Genomic DNA, 19,181 nt, shown 5'->3' on the forward strand with positions numbered 1-19,181 from the left:
TCATCGCCGTCCCCGCCGCCACAACCGAACCTTGCCGGACCCCGCCGAGCCGACGAGGTAGCCACCGCCGTCACCCCTGTTTTCTGAGGAAAAAAACGATCCGTTTTTTTAGAAACCCTAGGTTTTCTTAGATCGGTTCATTTTATTTTCTCCTGGTTTATTTTATTTAGCAAGCGTTCACTCTTTCGTTCGTTTTAACGGATGAGTTCACCGTTTAGTTTCAGTTAACGAACGTCCGTTCGTTAAGTTGTTCGTCATTTTTCCTTTTTCTCGGATTTTCCAGGATTATTCCAGATCGCGATTTCTGATCCGATTTTCGTTTTAGTTTAACTTTTCGCTCGTTTATTTGAATCATGCGATTCAAGCGCCTAGAGTGTCATCTCGAAACCCTCTTTCCGTTTAACCCACTCACACAAGTTTTTGCTACTTGTTGACACCAGATTTTGGCACGGTCAAGAACTTATTTAAAATGGCCTCAAATGGAGAAGTGTTATACATGAATTTTTTTCATATTATCGATACGAACATCTTTGAAGTTTGGGCCATCGCCATCTGATCTCATCTCGAAGGCCGAAGTTGTGTTCGAAATACTGAGATTTTGTATTCAGAACACTATTCGGCACATTACGCCCCCAAGACTGCTTCGTATGGAAAAATGATCTACATAGATTGTCTTCGTCTCGTCGAAATGATCGATTTTGATATAAGAATCATTCCAATTAGAGTTCGTATGCAAAAGTTAGAGCCATCCGAATACAGCACTATCACGAGCCAAAAGTGGCGCGCTCCACCAGACACCCTGTCTGATGGGTAGCGCGAATAACAGCCTGTGTTGTACGAGCGATTTGACCCTCAAGATGAACTACAACAACAAACAACAACAACAAAGCCTTTAGTCCCAAGCAAGTTGGGGTAGGCTAGAGGTGAAACCCATAAGATCTCGCAACCAACTCATGGCTCTGGCACATGGATAGCAAGCTTCCATGCACCCCTGTCCGTAGCTAGCTCTTCGGTGATACCCCAATCCTTCAGGTCTCTCTTAACGGACTCCTCCCATGTCAAATTCGGTCTACCCCGCCCTCTCTTGACATTCTCCGCACGCTTTAGCCATCCGCTATGCACTGGAGCTTCTGGAGGCCTGCGCTGGATATGCCCAAACCATCTCAGACGATGTTGGACAAGCTTCTCTTCAATTGGTGCTACCCCAACTCTATCTCGTATATCATCATTCCGGACTCGATCCTTCCTCGTGTGGCCACACATCCATCTCAACATACGCATCTCCGCCACACCTAACTGTTGAACATGTCGCCTTTTAGTCGGCCAACACTCAGCGCCATACAACATTGCGGGTCGAACCGCCGTCCTGTAGAACTTGCCTTTTAGCTTTTGTGGCACTCTCTTGTCACAGAGAATGCCAGAAGCTTGGCGCCACTTCATCCATCCGGCTTTGATCCGATGGTTCACATCTTCATCAATACCCCCATCCTCCTGCAGCATTGACCCCAAATACCGAAAGGTGTCCTTCCGAGGTACCACCTGACCATCAAGGCTCACCTCCTCCTCCTCACACCTAGTAGTACTTAAATCGCACATCATGTACTCGGTTTTAGTCCTACTAAGCCTAAACCCTTTCGATTCCAAGGTTTGTCTCCACAACTCTAACTTCCTATTTACCCCCGCCCGACTATCGTCAACTAGCACCACATCATCCGCAAAGAGCATACACCATGGGATATCTCCTTGTATATCCCTTGTGACCTCATCCATCACCAATGCAAAAAGATAAGGGCTCAAAGCTGACCCCTGATGCAGTCCTATCTTAATCGGGAAGTCATCAGTGTCGACATCACTTGTTCGAACACTTGTCACAACATTATCGTACATGTCCTTGATGAGGGTAATGTACTTTGCTGGGACTTTGTGTTTCTCCAAGGCCCACCACATGAAATTCCGCGGTATCTTATCATAGGCCTTCTCCAAGTCAATGAACACCATATGCAAGTCCTTCTTTTGCTCCCTATATCTCTCCATAAGTTGTCGTACCAAGAAAATGGCTTCCATGGTTGACCTCCCAGGCATGAAACCAAACTGGTTTTTTGGTCACGCTTGTCATTCTTCTTAAGCGGTGCTCAATGACTCTCTCCCATAGCTTCATTGTATGGCTCATCAGCTTAATTCCACGGTAATTAGTACAACTCTGAACATCCCCCTTGTTCTTGAAGATTGGTACTAATATACTCCGTCTCCATTCTTCTGGCATCTTGTTTGCCCGAAAAAAGAGATTGAAAAGCCTGGTTAGCCATACTATCGCTATGTCCCCGAGACCTTTCCACACCTCAATGGGGATACAATCCGGGCCCATCGCCTTGCCTCCCTTCATCCTTTTTAAAGCCTCCTTGACCTCAGACTCCTGGATTCGACGCACAAAATGCATGCTGGTCTCATCAAAAGAGTCGTCCAGTTCAATGGTAGGGCTTTCATTCTCCCCATTGAATAACTTGTCGAAGTACTCCCGCCATCTATGCTTAATCTCCTCGTCCTTCACCAAGAGTTGGCCTGCTCCGTCCTTGATGCATTTGACTTGGCCAATATCCCTCGTCTTCCTCTCTCGGATCTTGGCCATCTTATAGATGTCCCTTTCGCCTTCCTTCGTGCCTAACCGTTGGTAGAGGTCCTCATACGCCCGACCCCTTGCTTCACCAACAGCTCGCTTTGCGGCCTTCTTCGCCATCTTGTACTTCTCTATGTTGTGTGCACTCCTATCCAGGTATAGGCGTCTAAAGCAATCTTTCTTCTCTTTAATCGCCTTCTGGACATCATCATTCCACCACCAGGTATCCTTATCTTCGCTTCTCCTTCCCCTGGACACTCCAAACTCCTCTGAGGCCACCTTACGAATGCAAGTCGCCATCTTCATCCACACACAAGATGAACTCTAACAAAAAAATGTTCAACATAAAAGTTGTTCGTCTCGTCGAAGCGGTCAAGATTGCTTTTGGTCTCGTTTCCATCCGAGGTCGTTTACCACCTCAAAAGTTACCCGCAAGGTGCAGCCAGTTTAAACCGAACAGTTTTGGAAAGTTCGGACCAAATCAATCCGAATTTGACTAGGGTTTTGGACGTGAATCCAAGCCTTTTCCTTGCACGGGAAGTCCAGCCGCTTCTTATATACCTGAGGGGTGATGGCCGATTGAACAACACACAATCGATCAATTCATCTACCACTTTTTATCTTTTATCTTTTCTCCTTAACCCTAGTTCTTTTTCTTCCTCGTTCTTCGTTCGTTCTTCTTCATTGCAGGGCGGCGAACCTCGAGGCCCTAGGGGCGATCAGGTCGACCTAGGGCAGCCCATAGCCGCCGCGCGCCCAGACGGGGTCCCTCCCGGGCGTGTGGGGTTTCGGGTCCTCAAAAGCACCCGCCGGATTGCCTGCGTACCACGCTTCCGACCGGGTCTACTTCAACGTGAGCTGCGGTGCATCACCCTCGGTGTTGGAGGTACACGGTGACGTGTTCGTGTGCGAACACACTTTTTGGCGACTCCGCTGGGGACGAAGTTTTGAACGGTCTCCAGCCCGTTCTTGCTACGAAGAGATCGTCATCAAGTTGCTGCAATCTACAAAGGTAATATGAATAGCCAATTCCCCTTTGTAGATGCAAATAATCCATATGTTGTTGCTGGATCACCTATTGAGCATAATGTATCGGCTAGCCCTAGTTTTATCAATCATGCATCTAATTATGTGCAAGGGCCGATGCAAAACAATCTTCATGTTTCAAATTCTTATAAATTTAGCAACATGCAACATATGTATCCCAACTCCCATGCATCGGCAACCCCACAAATTCATATGCCGATGAGCAACATGATGAGTTCGATTAATCAATTTGAAACACCCCAAGTTAGAATTTCCAATGCCATACAAGAAAGTGTTTCACCCTTTTATTCGTCGGCAGCTAATGTGCAATATAGTAATCCAACCATGCCAATGAATGAGAGAATTGGCCATGCTACTAATGGCTATTTGGACAGTTACTCTCAACCGTCATATGCTACACCTCATGTTAGTAATTCTTCGGCACCATACACAACTGTAGATGCTCATAATTCGGCTTCACACCTTCCTGGTTATAGCCGAATGAATGTAAATTTTACAGGAGCGGTTATGCCCAACATTGTAGAAGATGAGATAGTGGTGGCTGCATTGAAGAGTTTAGCCCAAAATAAGAGAATTAGTGCTCTTTGCCTTGAATAACATGAAAAGGGGCTATTTCCTGATTATGCCGCAATAAAAGCTAGAGTTTTGCAAGAAGATGAATCTTTGCCAATTGATAAAATTGGCGAGCAAAAGTATGGTCTTACAACACTGCATATGCTTTCACCTAGTACTACATCATATTATACACCCCCTACACAATTGCAAAATTTCGGCAACACCCGTCTGTCATTGCCGAAAGAATGTAAAAGCATTGGGGGGCAATCATATCCGGAGTGGGCTGAAATTGAGAAAAAGCTTAAAGCTAATTTTGCCGCTCGCCGTCAGAAACAAATAGAAAAAGAATTGGCTCAGATAAAAGAAGCATTGCCAATTGGTACTACCAATGAAAAGAAGGATGATTCGGAATATGAAAGTGCTTCGGTTGAAAAAGCCGAATCAAGTAGTATATATTCTGAATCCATCAAATCCAACGAGGCAAGCATTATTGAGAAAGGGCATGGCAAGCATAGGAAAACAGCGGTGCTTGATTTTTCTGAAGTTAATGGAACCTACTTCCTTCCCTATGAGTTACGTGCCGTAGAAATTGACAAGCTTCTAGGACAAGAACAAGTAGCCAAACAAAGTTCGGCCGACAAAAATCTTCAAAGCAATGATGCACGGATTCAAGAAAAAGATGATGACAAGGTGTTGGGGAGCCATCCAAAGACGGAGCAAGATGTTCTTCAAATGGCACCACTATCATGCTCTCCCAACATATTTGAAGAGGTATGCATAGCGAGTAACTTACCTATTTTCAGATTTGGTCGCAACTTCATTATTGATGCATCTATAAGAAATATTCTCATAAGTAATTTTGAAAGACCAATGAGGAAGGGCGATTTACTTGTTAGCAGTAAAATTGTTATGGAACATATCGGTCAACCCATTGCACCATTTATAAAGACCGATAATGACTTATTGTTACAGCCAAAGCTTTTCTCGTTGCTTTCTCTAAAGTTCATATCTAGTTGGGTAGCTTTGCTTATTTCTTACTTAGCTTACACTTGGTCTCCACTGAGACATGTATGTTCTAAATATCTTCGTTTCAGAAATTTAAAGCCAAGGTTAAATTCTATTGAGAAAACCGATGCTAATATAATATCATATCCAAAGACATCGGAGATAGAGTGGAAAACACAATGCATAGCCGAATGGGGAGATTCCAAATCTGAACCATTCATTTGCTTATCTTCAAAGCCGTTCAAATAGCAAGATCGGCTAGGAAACAAGAAGTATACTTTCAATTCAAGCATGTGTGATAAAATATTTGATTTGTTGCTGAAAAATAATTACATTACAATTCTTGATCACCATGTTAAGCCATCAATCCAAGGACGAATGTATTGTAAGTTGCATGATTCGTCCAAGCATAATTTTGAGGATTGCAACATGTTTCGTCAAATAGTTAAATCGGCCATTGAAAAAGGACGATTGAAGTTTGTTGAAACACCAAGAGATGACCAGTCTATTCTGATTGGTCCCAATGGCAAAAAAATTTTACATCGGCTGCTTCAAGCTGATCCATTTAAAAAGAATGTAAAAGCTGCAGGTGATGGGATCAAGCTTTCAAGTAAAGAAGTTGTTGAAGAGCATAATGAACATAATCTTAAGGGCGAAAATTCCATCGAAGCTACAATGGAGACGCCAAGGACAGGGGGGCAGCAAGCAAATCCAATGATCGATGAAAGCAAACCAAAAGAAAACAAAGGCCGGAATAAGCACAAGTGTAAGAGATCAAAAATCACTTTGCTGAACTATTGGATAAATATCAAAAAAAGAGTGAAGAGAAGAATGCTTATCGGCCAAATCATGCGAAGAAACCAAGATCACCCCCAAGGCGCAAATATGAGGATCGGTATTGGCAAAGTGATAATTTTAATGCAACATATTCATATCCTTATTTTGGGCCGCCAATGCCAATGCCGTGGATGCCTCCCTATGCTCATATAGATACATATTCATCATGGGACAGGTATGGTACAATGGCACATTCTCCATCTTATTCTAGAACATCTCACCAATACTATGCAGCTCCAAGAAGATCAACATTTGAACAATCATGTATCAAAGACCGTTTCAATTATAAGGAATCGGTCCAGAGCTCAAGGAAGAAGAAAGAGATGGTAAAGAAAGTTTACCGTGTGAAAAGAGATGGTCGTAAGTGTGCTACTTCCGATTTGATCTCAAAAAACAAAGAGCCAATTAAAGTGTTGACATTGGCTACAAAAGGCAAAGAAGTGAAGCAATCAATTGATAAAAATCAGAGTGCAAAATCTGAAGAAAATAAGTTGAGGGTGCACAAGGCCCAGAAAGAGTTGCCATTGGTTGAAACAAAATCATAGTCGAGGTGCTCACTCGGCTTATCGTATTGGCAAAAGAAGGAATTACAAAATCTTAGTGCGCAAGAGCTTAGAAAGAAGAACATGGCATGGGTTCCCAAGAGGATCAATCAATACAAAAACGATGTGCATGCTTCAATTGCAACAAGTACAATAGAAATGAAGAAGGAGAATGATGGAAGCAACAAACAATTAAGCCGAAGGTGTGCATCACAACATCAAAATCTTCGGTTAGCACATCATCCATTTTCTTCAACAATGCCATTGATGCCTTTGCCATGGAATTCATCCACAGGTATGATCAGTTACCCTCCATGGACTTATTTTGATCCATGGATGCAACATAATTTTCTATATGATGACAGAGTATTACCAAATCACTATACATTTGGTTAGTTACATTTTTGTTGCTAGAAAAAGGAGCCGAAATATTTTATTGCTATTTTATTTGTTTATTTCGGCTATACATGTTTTAATGGATGAATTCTACATGAACCTCATGGTAATGTCCGATACTTAACTATCGTCCTAAGAAACTATCTGATCATGGCCGGTGTGGAATTCTAACACCGTCCTTAGTTCAATTGGAACCGAGACAAGGTACATGTTAAGTGATATTAGCTTTGTCTCTCTAGTACTATGGAGATTATATTTTGATGGTTGAATTTGTAGCAATGGCCAAAGTGTTGGTGTTGTTTATTTATCTCCATATGGAGCTAGTTTGTGAAGCCTCATGCCGCTTAAGATATTTTTGCACAATGATCAAAGCCGAATATGCATTGTTATTCGGATTGGAGCTTTGCCTTGCTATATGTGCTATACATATTGAGGCTTCCGGTGATTCGTTATTAGTAGTGCAACAAATGTCCAAGGGTTATCAATGTTTTGACGAATCACTTATAGTTTATCTTTTGATATGACTAGATGCAAGATTTACCTTGGGTTGCTTTAAAATTGTTCATATATCTAGACATGACAATTTGAAGGAGTTGGCACAGCAAGCATATGGCTACTATGTTAACTATGGTGTATTGTATTTCTATCAATAGCCGATGCTAGGTTTTGTCAACATAGGTAAGGCCGAACCGAAGGCCACCGCTTCGGCCACTAATAAAACTTTTATGCAGGCGGAGTAAGGATTGGAGGAAGTTCATTATTAATTATCTGCAAAGTCCTAGCGAAAGGATGAACAATATGGTTCGGAGGATGGTTTTGATCTATGGAACCTTATCACTGGATTGTTATTGAAGTTGGGAAAGTTTCACCCAAACTTGCATCGAAATATTCACACAAGCAATGGCCGACATAAACTTATCGTCATAAGCATATGCAAAATGGCTGATGAAGTGTTGACATCGTCCTTAGAGCAAGCTATGTGCAAGTTATTTTTCGGCACACAAGATTTGCCGAAAAACAGGGGGGCATGTGTTGACACCAGATTTTGGCACGGTCAAGAACTTATTTAAAATGGCCTCAAATGGAGAAGTGTTATACATGAAAAAGTTTTGTATTATCGATACGAACATCTTTGAAGTTTGGGCCATCGCCATCTAATTTCATCTCGAAGGCCGAAGTTGTGTTCGAAATACTGAGATTTTGTATTCAGAACACTATTTGGCACATTACGCCCCCAAGACTGCTTCTTATGGAAAAATGATCTACATGGATTGTCTTCGTCTCATCGAAACGATTGATTTTGATATAAGAATCGTTCCAATCCGAGTTCGTATGAAAAAGTTAGAGCCATCCTAATACAGCACTATCACGAGCCAAAAGTGGCGCGCCCCACCAGACACCCTGTCTGATGGGTAGCGTGAATAACAGCCTGTGTTGCACGAGCGATTTGACCCTCAAGATGAACTCTAATAAAAAAATGTTCAACATAAAAGTTGTTCATCTCGTCGAAGCGGTCAAGATTGCTTTTGGGCTCGTTTCCATCTGAGGTGGTTTACCACCTCAAAAGTTACACGCAAGGTGCAGCCAGTTTAAACCGAACAGTTTTGGAAAGTTCGGACAAAATTAATCCGAATTTGACTAGGGTTTTGGACGTGAATCCAAGCCTTTTACTTGCACGGGAAGTCCAGCCGCCTCTTATATACCTGAGGGATGATGGCCGATTGAACAATACACAATCGATCAATTCATCTACCACTTTTTATCTTTTATCTTTTCTCCTTAACCCTAGTTCTTTTTCTTCCTCGTTCTTCGTTCGTTCTTCTTCATTGCAGGGCGGCGAACCTTGAGGCCCTAGGGGCGATCAGGTCGACCTAGGGCAGCCCATAGCCGCCGCGCGCCCAGACGGGGTCCCTCCCGGGCGTGTGGGGTTTCGGGTCCTCAAAAGCACCCGCCGGATTGCCTGCGTACCGCGCTTCCGACCGGGTCTCCTTCAACGTGAGCTGCGGTGCATCACCCTCGGCGTTGGAGGTACACGGTGACGTGTTCGTGTGCGAACACTACTGTAAAATTTTACTTAGGTCCAGATTAGTAAACGAAGCTCTTTTCTTTCCCCGTTTGTTTTTCGTTGCTTCGTTTGTTTTGATTCTTTTTGCAAACCGGAGTTCTTAAGTTGAACTTTCTGGTTAGATCTCTTATTTGAGTTTTACATGTGCATTAGATGAGTACTAATTGTATGCTTGTTTGCTTGTTTGTTTGCGATAGAGCACCCGGAGTGCGCCGCTTGCTACTTCAAATCTCTAGGTTTCACGGATCATCAGCAAGGCAAGTAACACTTTGATCATACCTCTTTACTACCCAGTTTTATTGCATTAGATCAATCCTCAAACAATTGCATGATTAGGATCTAAATAAATTGTGGTTTTTGGGAAGTAGTTGAGGTAGTACCTGTTGCCTGTTTTATTATCAAACCCTTGGGAGTTACTTCTACGTTTGCTTACTGCCATGCTATGCTAGTAGACGTGGATTGGGTGAGTGAATCCATGACAAATGTGAGATTGTTATTTAATGGTTTATTTAAGGTAGCAACTTTAATACACATCTGGGTGGATTGAGGCACCTGGGTATTCCAGTGTTTGCCTGTTTTTCTTTATGGACCGCCACACAGGCTCAAAGTGATCATAAGATTATTTCATGCTAGAAACTTCCGTGTGCAGCCACAAGCTACTATGGGCTCTAGCATAGTTTATTAAGTTACATGAGCTCTTGAAGAGGTAGACTAGCAGATGTAGTGGGTTGTAGGTTGGTACTGTCTACCCGGAGTAGAGAGTTAATGCTTCTGAAAGACTGTGACTCGGTCATCCGTTTCTCAAGCATCGTGAAGTGAGAGAAATTCAATGGAGGAGATCGAGTCTTGTGGGGAAAACTGCGCAAACCTCTGCAGAGTGTATAAACTAATCATGGTTAGCCGTGTCCCCGGTTATGAACGTTTTGAGTATCTAGTACTTGGATTATCATGTGAATCTCATCATGTTACTTTAATTTAATTTGTTGGGTTTAATGATGATGCTTAATTGGGATTGAGAGGGTGTCTACACTCTCAATGTTTAACAACCACCCTGATAGTTAAATAAAATTTATTCCTTTGTTGTAGGGAAAAATTGGCTTTATGCAAAACTGTAACGATAGAGCATTCCACCAGCCATATAAGCATGTAGTATAGCATACTTCTGTTCATTTTTCTCTATGTGTTACATTGCCAGCATATTCCATGTGCTGACCCGTTTTTGGGCTGCAAGGTTCATGCTGCAGACTTTTCAAACGACGAGTAAGGTGCCTCTTAGGTCGTGGTTCTATACTCAGTGATGCCGTTGGAGTTGATGGACTCACTTATCTTCCAAGCCTTCCGCTGTTATCATCATTAGATGGTCCTAAGCCATATTTATTGTAATAAGTCCTCCTTTGGAGACATTCGACGTAATAAGTGTGTGATTGCTACTCTGTTATAAATCCTTTAAGTACTGTATGTGTCATCATTACTGATCCAGGGATGACACTGAAGCACAGAGATCAGACTGTTTGAGGTTTGGTCGCTACACCTATGGTCACGCCTGGGCAAGCCGGCAAATTTCTTCCCAACCAAAAATACGCCCAGAACCACACTGCCGGCGTTGAACCCACTATCTCTCCAGTTCCCAAATCTATGCACACCACGCTTCGAGATGTCCATTGGCTAACTGCTATGCAGGATGAGTTCAAGGCGCTGACGGCGAACCGGACGTGGACGCTCGTTCCTCATCCTCCTGGAGCAAACATTGTCACAGGCAAATGGGTGTTCCGGCACAAATACAAGGCGAACGGGAGCTTGGAGCGGTACATGGCGCGATGGGTTGTCATGGGCTTCTCTCAACGCCCTGGCATGGACTTTGATGAGACGTTCTCTCTAGTTGTCAAGGTGGCAACAATTCGCACCGTTCTCGCCATTGCCGCTGCTCGTGACTGGCCTGTGCACCAAATGGACGTCAACAATGCGTTCTTGCATGGGCACCTCACTGAGTGCGTCTACTGCCAGCAGTTGGCCGGCTTTGTCGACAACCAACACTCTGAGCACGTTTGCCTCCTCGACAAATCTCTGTCCTGATTCAAGCAAGCCCCGCGGGCTTGGTTCGCCCGCTTCGCCGCGTTCCTGAGCATGCTCGGCTTCGTTGCGTCTCGTGCCGATCCGTTGATGTTCACGCTCCACGGCGCCTCTGGGACTGTGTTCTTGCTGCTCTACGTCGACGACACAGTGCTCACCGCGTCGAGCGCGTCCATGCTTCGTCATCTTCAGCATCTCATGGCGGCCGAGTTCTCCATGAAGGACCTCGGCGCCCTCCACTACTTCCTCGGCATCAGCGTCACGCGCGACGCCAATGGCTTCTTCCTCTCCCAACAGTAGTACGCCGCTGAGCTACTGGATCGGGCCAACATGGCCACCTGCAAGCCCGTCTTCACTCCCGTTGACACGCGCTCCAAGCTGTCTGCCAGCGATGGCGTGCCTGTCCGCGACGCCTCCAAGTACCGCAGCCTTGTAGGCGCACTCCAATACATCACTCTGACGCGGCCGGACCTCGCCTACGCTGTGCAACAAGCCTGTCTGTGCATGCACGATCCTCGTGATCACCATCTGGCGTTGGTCAAAGGATCCTCCGTTACCTACGCGGTACCATGACACACGGGCTTCATCTCCGGCCCTCCTACGAGCTCAACCTTGTGGCGTACTCCAACGCCAACTGGGCGGGGGTGCCCCGACACACAGCGCTCCACGTCCGGCTACGCGGTCTTCCTCGGCGACTCCCTCATCTCCTAGTCATCCAAGCGGCAGCCGACGGTGTCACCTTCGAGCGCGGAGGCCGAATACCGTGATGTTGCCAACGTGGTGGCAGAGTGCTGCTGGTTGCACCAGCTCCTTGGTGAACTGCGCGTGCCCCTGCCCACCGCCACAGTCACCTGCTGCGACAACATCTCCGCGGTGTACATGGTTGCCAATCCAGTACATCACCGCCACACCAAGCACAACGAGCTCGACATCCACTTCGTCCGCGAGAAAGTTGTGTTGGGACAGCTGCGTGTTCTTCATGTCCCCACCGCACAACAATTCGCCGACATCATGACAAAGGGGCTCCCGACTCCGGCATTCCAGGAATTCCGCTCCAGTCTGTGCATTCGACCACCCGATCAGACTGCGAGGGGGTGTTGACGATCAACTTCCTCTGTGACCTGCTGACTGAGTCGTGCACGTAGCCTACGCACCATTTCCTCTAACTGGCGCACATCACCCATGTACTGAGCGCTCTGCGCCTCTGTTGTGACACTATATATACGAGTGTAATACGATTGCAGCACCACAAGGTGCATTGCTCTGTCCCTTCTCCAGTCTACAGAGAGATCAAGCAAACGTGCAGCGAGACTCGCTCAGCTACTAGATCGTGCCATCCCACGACCTCGAGCATGCTCCTGTCACTCTTACAAGCGTGCCGCAGATCTCACAGACCGTGTCCCCCGCCGCTAATAGAAACTATCTGAAGAAAAACGAGCAAGTGTCTAACACTCTAACTGAACCTATACTACGTTATTTCTGAAACTGAACTTCACGACAGGTGCGGCAGGCTTAGTCAGGGCAACAATTCACCCCCTTAAGCTTGCTGCACCGTGCCGTGATGATACCAAGTTTCCCATGAACCTGATCCTTCCCAGCGCCTTGGTGAGAATGTCAGCGAGCGGCGGCGGCAGCGGAGGCGGTGTGGAAGAGTTTAAAGAGGCGGAGGGGAAGGAGGAAAGAAGATAGAAAGCGAGTCCGGTAAGGAGACGGAGGGGGGATCCCTCAACTGGACGGAGTTGCTGTTGGATCTGGGGAGGAAACTCGAGAAGATGGAAATCGAGTTATGGACGGAGGAGGCTTCCGGTAAGGTGAAGGAATTGTATTCCGATTCCGTTTGGATCTGAAGAAGAAGCACAGGAAACTCAATAAGGGTTTGTACCTCTCGCAAGAGATCGTCTCGCACAGGGAAGGTGAAGGAATTGTATTCCGATTCCGGCCGCAACAGGGCCGCAACAAGGAGCTGGAGAAGGAGTTGATGATTATTAAGGAGAAGGAGAAGGAGAAGCAACTCTCGAAGAAGCAGGAGCAGGAGACGGTGGTAGATTCCGACGAGTCGGAGAAGAAGAAGCTGGAGATCTCCCTGATGGAGGAGATCATATCCGTGGAGAGGGAGCGCAAAGACCTGCTTGCCTCACTTACTCCCACCTTTTCTCTCTGGAAAGAGATTGATTCTCAAACAACCTGGACCATCGCCACAACTACTTTTTCTAGGGACAACAATGAGAATCCACTTGCAGACTACTTCAACCTCATCCTCCAAGCTATGGAGGACCTGGGTCATCGGATGCTTTCTACATTGTATTTTCTCAACAAATCCGATGACTCCGTATGCTCCTACAAGGCCACCGAATTGTGCAATACAGCAACCAAACTGAATATGCACATCAAGGGATTCAGCCCGAAGCCGGAGCCGGAGCCAGAGCCAGAGGAGCAACCGGGGCAGATCGATTTGTCGAGTCTTTTCAGAAAATATTGTCGATTTCCTGATAATTACAACAACATCTTGGCCCGGTTAGATATGGAGGAGCATGAGGAGAACAAATCTGAGGATGTTCATGTGAAGAAGACCAAGGAAGAGGAGGACAAGGAGAAGGACGTATCCTCAATGGAGTATCTCAAGAAAAGGATGGACATCGAGCAACAATTTTTAGCCCAGCATCGAAAATCCTGGGAAAATGTGTGGGGCAGCTGGATTGGACGGTGCGGTGGATTTATGGATACAAGTAAGTAACTAACTTTCTGCTCGTATCTACTAGTTTTCGTAATATTTTCATGCACCACAATGCTTCCTTTTCTGTGATATTCTCTCGCTGTGATCCTCAAATGTTAGTTGCACAATTGTTGAATCCATTGGATCTTTAGGGTCGCCGTCTTGTCGCATTTACAGATATTTTGTGCCTGCCATGATAAATTTAAATTGTGCAAATGCTGAATCCATTGGATCTTTAGGCTCGCTGTCTTGTCGCATTTAAAGATATTTTGTGCCTGCCATGATAAAACTGTCAGGTGGGTTGTGTAATATTGAACAATTGACTGGAAAAAATGTTATCAATTATAATACTGCTTATCAACTATGTGTATGCAAAACAAAAAATGTGTTTTCTTCTTGTAACAACCTGACACTCCAATAACACCAAGTAAATTTTGTAAACGTCGCTGTGTCGAAGTTTGTCACTTCCCATACTCTGCTAAACTATGAGCATCCATGTGTATAACTGCTTAGTTACATGATCCTATGAAAGTGGCCGTTCCATAACTGGCAATCAACCTAAATAGGTAGGAGTAACAGAATTCCACAACTGGCAATTAACCTAAACTGCCTTATTTTTTTCATTCTTAACCTGTACACTATCTGTGTAGTTATCTTGTTTTGAATAATAATTCAAACAATTAGCATGCATATTAATCTCTAACTATGAGACAAACACGCGTAACAGTAGGGGGGATGTGTGTAACTGTACATATCCTATAGTTTTTGTGTGTTACTTGTATGGAGTAACTATGAGATGCAGGTTTTGTATAATATGCCCTATAATATAGTATAGAAATAATGTATATAACATGAAAATAAATAAAGCAGTTTGTTATTTGTTTGCTTACATAGGGGGTATGTACTTTGCTTACTTTATTTGCTTATTCATATAAGAATTCTGACAGTTGACACTTATCATTGGTGCTGCAGCCATATTGAGCCCTATGCAATTTACACATCACACACCTGGTAGCATCCCTTCCCCTGCTGCCATCACCGGCAGTACCTTGCAAATCTATTCAATCAAGATAAAGAGTATAAAAGGCTTGAACTGGCCACTCAGAGTGTATGGCGAGGTTGCTGCTCGAGACACTGTGGACCGCAACCGCAACATTCTATTCTCTCGGTCAAGGTTTGACTACCAAGAACTCAATGGAGAAGTATGTAGTGTATTCAGTTTTCTGTTCTATTTTCCTTTGTTTCCTCCTCCTGACTATGTAGCACATTATGATTAGGTGTTTATAATAATGATATGATGCTTGCAGGATGATTGCTTATGCTTGACTGGTCCGTCTCGTGCTATTGTTGCCTTGGACCATGTTGAGTTTGAAGTTGATCTCCAAGTAGCCAATGGAGCAGAGTCTCAAACATTGATGAGCTGTAGAGGTTGTTATGGCGGTACAGATGGTTTTCTCTCTTCCTTGGGCAGCGTAACTGATGGTGATGATGGATGTACCTTGTCGTTCTCCAACAAGAGCTGTAGAGTTGAGGTAACCCTTGACCAGATTGATAAATCACTCCAGGCTACTATCGTGGGCGTACGTGTTACCAAAGGGCGTTGGCCTTTTAAGCATGGATGCCGAGTTGTGTGTTCTTGGTCTCCTGCTGCGGCGACAGATGTCATTGGTAAGACTTGCAGGCGAGTTGTGCTTCTTGATCACCGTGGTAAAGGAATGCACAGAAGACCAGACAAGCACCTTCATCTCTCAAGGAGAGTCGTTTCAGTGGAATCACATGGAACGCTGAGAGTGTCCATAGAAGCATATGGAAAATCTCGTCGTTATATTGCTCGAGAAGGTCACATCAACTTCCCTGTTCAGCAGTGCCAAACAAGAACGATTGAGTGTCAAGTTGGCGACTCCAAGGTGGAGGTTGCTCTAGGGTGGTCGTTGCTTGTGAAGGAAAAAGCGCTCTTGACGGTGATGAGGCAGTCCGGGATGGAGATGGAGATGGAGATGGAGATGGATTCTGATTCTGATTCTGATTCTGACTCTGGCTCCGCCTCTGGTTCCGGCCATGAGATGGACGAGAGGGATTCCAGCAAGGAGCCGGTGGGGGATGCCGGCGGCAAGGAGATGGGGCAGATGGCCAACGACTTGGTTGGTGTTCTTTCCGGCCACCTTGGGATGCTTAAGAGGGAGATCTCGTTCCTGAGGACAGAGGTCAAGTCCCGGGGATTGGCTGGAAACAGGGCTTGTCAAGACCAGATCATGTCTAACCTAGGGCCCCTCGATGAAAATCTTCTCAAGAAGGTGAATTTGCCTTACCTAGGTTCCAACACTGAGGAGGTGATGGATTTTCTGCTGGTCGAGACGCAGCAGTTGCTCTACCGCTTCAACTCTCTCGCATCCATTCTACAGAAACTCAGAATCCCCATATCTTCCGACAAGATTGATAAGCTGCGTCTCATATCCAATGCACTTGTGGGCATCTCGGAGCTTATCAAGAGGCACAAATCTGTTGCTGCTGACAAGCAAGATGGTGAAGATCGTTTGGACTGTGCCGGCTGGGAGGCTACATGGGGAAGCTCGACAGGAAGACATGGTTGCTTTGACGACATAAGTAAGCAAAAATAAATACTGTCATCTGGCTATCTTTTCCTCTCTTTAATTGGGCCTCAGTCAATTCAATGCACTTTTCCTTTTTGTATATATCACTGCAAAGCAAAGTAGAACTCTTCTTATATATGCATAGATTTTAATCTGCTAATTTTATTAATAGCTCGATCTCTAACCGTCCGCAATCTCTTAATTTTGTGATGCAGCAACATTGAGTCCTATGCAGTTTACGGCTTGCACGCCTGGAAGCTTCCCATCCTCGTCCGTGCCTGGTCCTGCCTTGGAGATCTACTCAATCAAGCTCATTAATCTGAATCCTAATCTGAGTTGGCCCATTGATGTCTATGGCGTGGTCGCTGCACGGGATGATTTTGACCACAACCGCAACATTCTCTTCTGCCGGTCAAGTGCAGACTGCCAAAGAATTAACCAAGAGGTTTGTATAATGTCTATCTTCTCGTCTAATTGTTATAAAGGATTATGTGTAGAGCATTTGTTGTGTGACAAAGGATTAAGTTATAATTATTGCGTTATGTTTGTAGTTTAAACTGAGTTGTTTGGTTACCTACATACCTTGGAATTGTTTTGTGTAATCAGATTCGTTTAAGGTTCAAACTAGTCGGTATCAGCTTTAGGCAAGTTATGCAGGCTAGGGAGTATGTACTGACCTGCACCGTTGAAATTTTTCTGCCATATTTAGTGAGCATAGAGCAAATCAGCAAGAAAAGCAATTAAAGTAGTCTCGCACTTGCCGAGGCTGTTTCTGGATGATAGCAGGGCACATGCCACTGTTATGTTTATTTCTGTATATCACACAAGTAATGCGGCACATGGGCAAAGGCCGAGCAAATATGGCTGACATTGGCCGCCTGATTGGGTGGCTGTGTGATTGAAGGAGGGTAGAGATATGCAAAGGTTGTAAAATCGACTATGGATATTGACCTGCTGTTTCTTTGGGTGTAAAAGCAGAAGGTGTCGGTTCTAAATCCAAATTCAAAACCTGTGTATTATAGTGGTACAGATTATTAGGATCTGTTTGCGAACGGAGTATTTTTTTTCCAGATTTTGGCCATGTAATATCTGTTAGTCTATGTCTAGTTAAACTAGTTGAACTGAATTGTTATTTTGCATCATGTGTGTGACTGATGTTGATGAACATGGCGCTTGCAGGACCCTTTTTTGCACTTGATTGGCCCGTCTCGTGCAATTGTAGCTGAAGAACCTGTGATGTTTCAAATTGAACTGAAATTGAAGTATGGAGCAAATTTCAAAGATACAGCATTGTTCACTTCCAACCAAAGTTATCGCCCCATCATGCCATATGATACCATGCAGATCTATAACCGCTGTTGTACAGCAGAGATAAGCCTTGGGCGAGTTGATCCAGCAATCCAGGCCACAATTGTAGGTGTTTGTGTGACTAAAGGGGGGTGGCCTTTTAAGTATGGATGTAAAGTTTCTTGCTTGTTTTCTCCTGCTGATGCAACGGAGGGATGCGCGGCAGAAGTCGTTTTGCTTGACCGCCGTGCTAAAAGGATGCGTGCGGGATCAGATGGGTATCTTTCTTTGTCAAGAAATGTCGTGTCAGTGGGATTGCAGGGCACACTCCGAGTCGTCACAGAAGCATACTCAAAGTTTGGACTCAATATTGTTCGAAAATATCACGCTGAATTTCCTATCCAGCAGTGTCAGATAGATAGTTGTGAGTGCTCAGTTGACGGCTCCACATTGAAGATAGTTGTTGCTTGGTCTCGCCTTGCCATTGACAAGGATGATCTTGTAAACGATGGTTATTGAAGGTGCGTCGACCTAGCTTGTTGCTGCTGCTAGTTTTGTCAAATCTCATGTAGCAGCTCTTGTTCTTGCATATATACTATATTAATTTGAGCATGTAGTTAGTTGTCAACCTGTGCACAAAAAGGAACCTCTTGTTAGGCTCCATTTATCTTTTCTCTCATGCCTGCCATTTGGTCTTGTAGGAGGAACTGAGGAAGTGAGGATGCACAAAGGAACAATGGAGCTGGTGGTTAGTTAATTCCTTAGTTTAGAATGGAGCTGGTGGTGGCATGAAGGCGTGGTTCCTTAGTTTGGAATGTTGAATCGTGATGATGTCTAGTTAGAAAGACGAGAATTATCATGCTACTGCTGATGACTAAAAAACTTTGTCCATGGTTTGATTCTGTGGGTTGAGAGCTACTGTAATTTGGTTGGCTTCCTCGACATTATGCCTGTGAATTTTTTGTGCCTGAGAAAATTGATGTTCTTGCCTCACCAGGCCAGAATATGCCTGTGAATTTTTTGTGCCTGAGAAGTGGGTCTGGCCTGGTGGACTCTAAGCTTGTCGTTATTTTCTCCCACATCCGCCTCTGTTTTATCTTCAGGCTGATGCACCAGGAGTCCAAAATGGATAACCGTGCTGCCTCATGCTCCATCCAGGCTAACTACTTGCTCCTATTCTCCAGGCCTCACGACATGCACCAAACATGAACGAGGCAACGAACCAAATGGCCCATAATCTTGCTATGTTCTCAGGCCTACTACAAGTAAAAAAATAATGATAAAAACTAGGCACTTCTTGAGATTGAAAAACAAAAAAATGTCTCAACTTTGTGAAATAATTTTCAACAAAACAAATATATAAATGCATGAACCTCATCAGCGACTTTGTTCATCTTATTACCTGTATATATGTATGTATGTATGTTAGGCTCAATCTTGCAGAGCCTACTCACCCGTA

General features: G+C 44.6%; 1 protein-coding gene across 1 annotated transcript; it reads left to right on the top strand.

The window, feature by feature from the left end:
- The first annotated feature begins 11,461 nt into the window (after positions 1-11,461).
- On the top strand, positions 11,462-18,241 carry LOC119358503. The gene is made up of 7 exons (XM_037625014.1): positions 11,462-11,614; positions 11,843-12,188; positions 12,949-13,857; positions 14,817-15,046; positions 15,152-16,448; positions 16,651-16,880; positions 17,615-18,241. Exons 1-7 carry the CDS (start codon positions 11,462-11,464, stop codon positions 18,239-18,241), a joined length of 3,792 nt encoding a protein of 1,263 aa, XP_037480911.1.
- The last annotated feature ends 940 nt before the right edge of the window (positions 18,242-19,181 follow it).

The sequence above is a fragment of the Triticum dicoccoides genome, chromosome 2A (genome assembly GCF_002162155.2).
Source record: "Triticum dicoccoides isolate Atlit2015 ecotype Zavitan chromosome 2A, WEW_v2.0, whole genome shotgun sequence".
NCBI lineage: Eukaryota > Viridiplantae > Streptophyta > Magnoliopsida > Poales > Poaceae > Triticum > Triticum dicoccoides.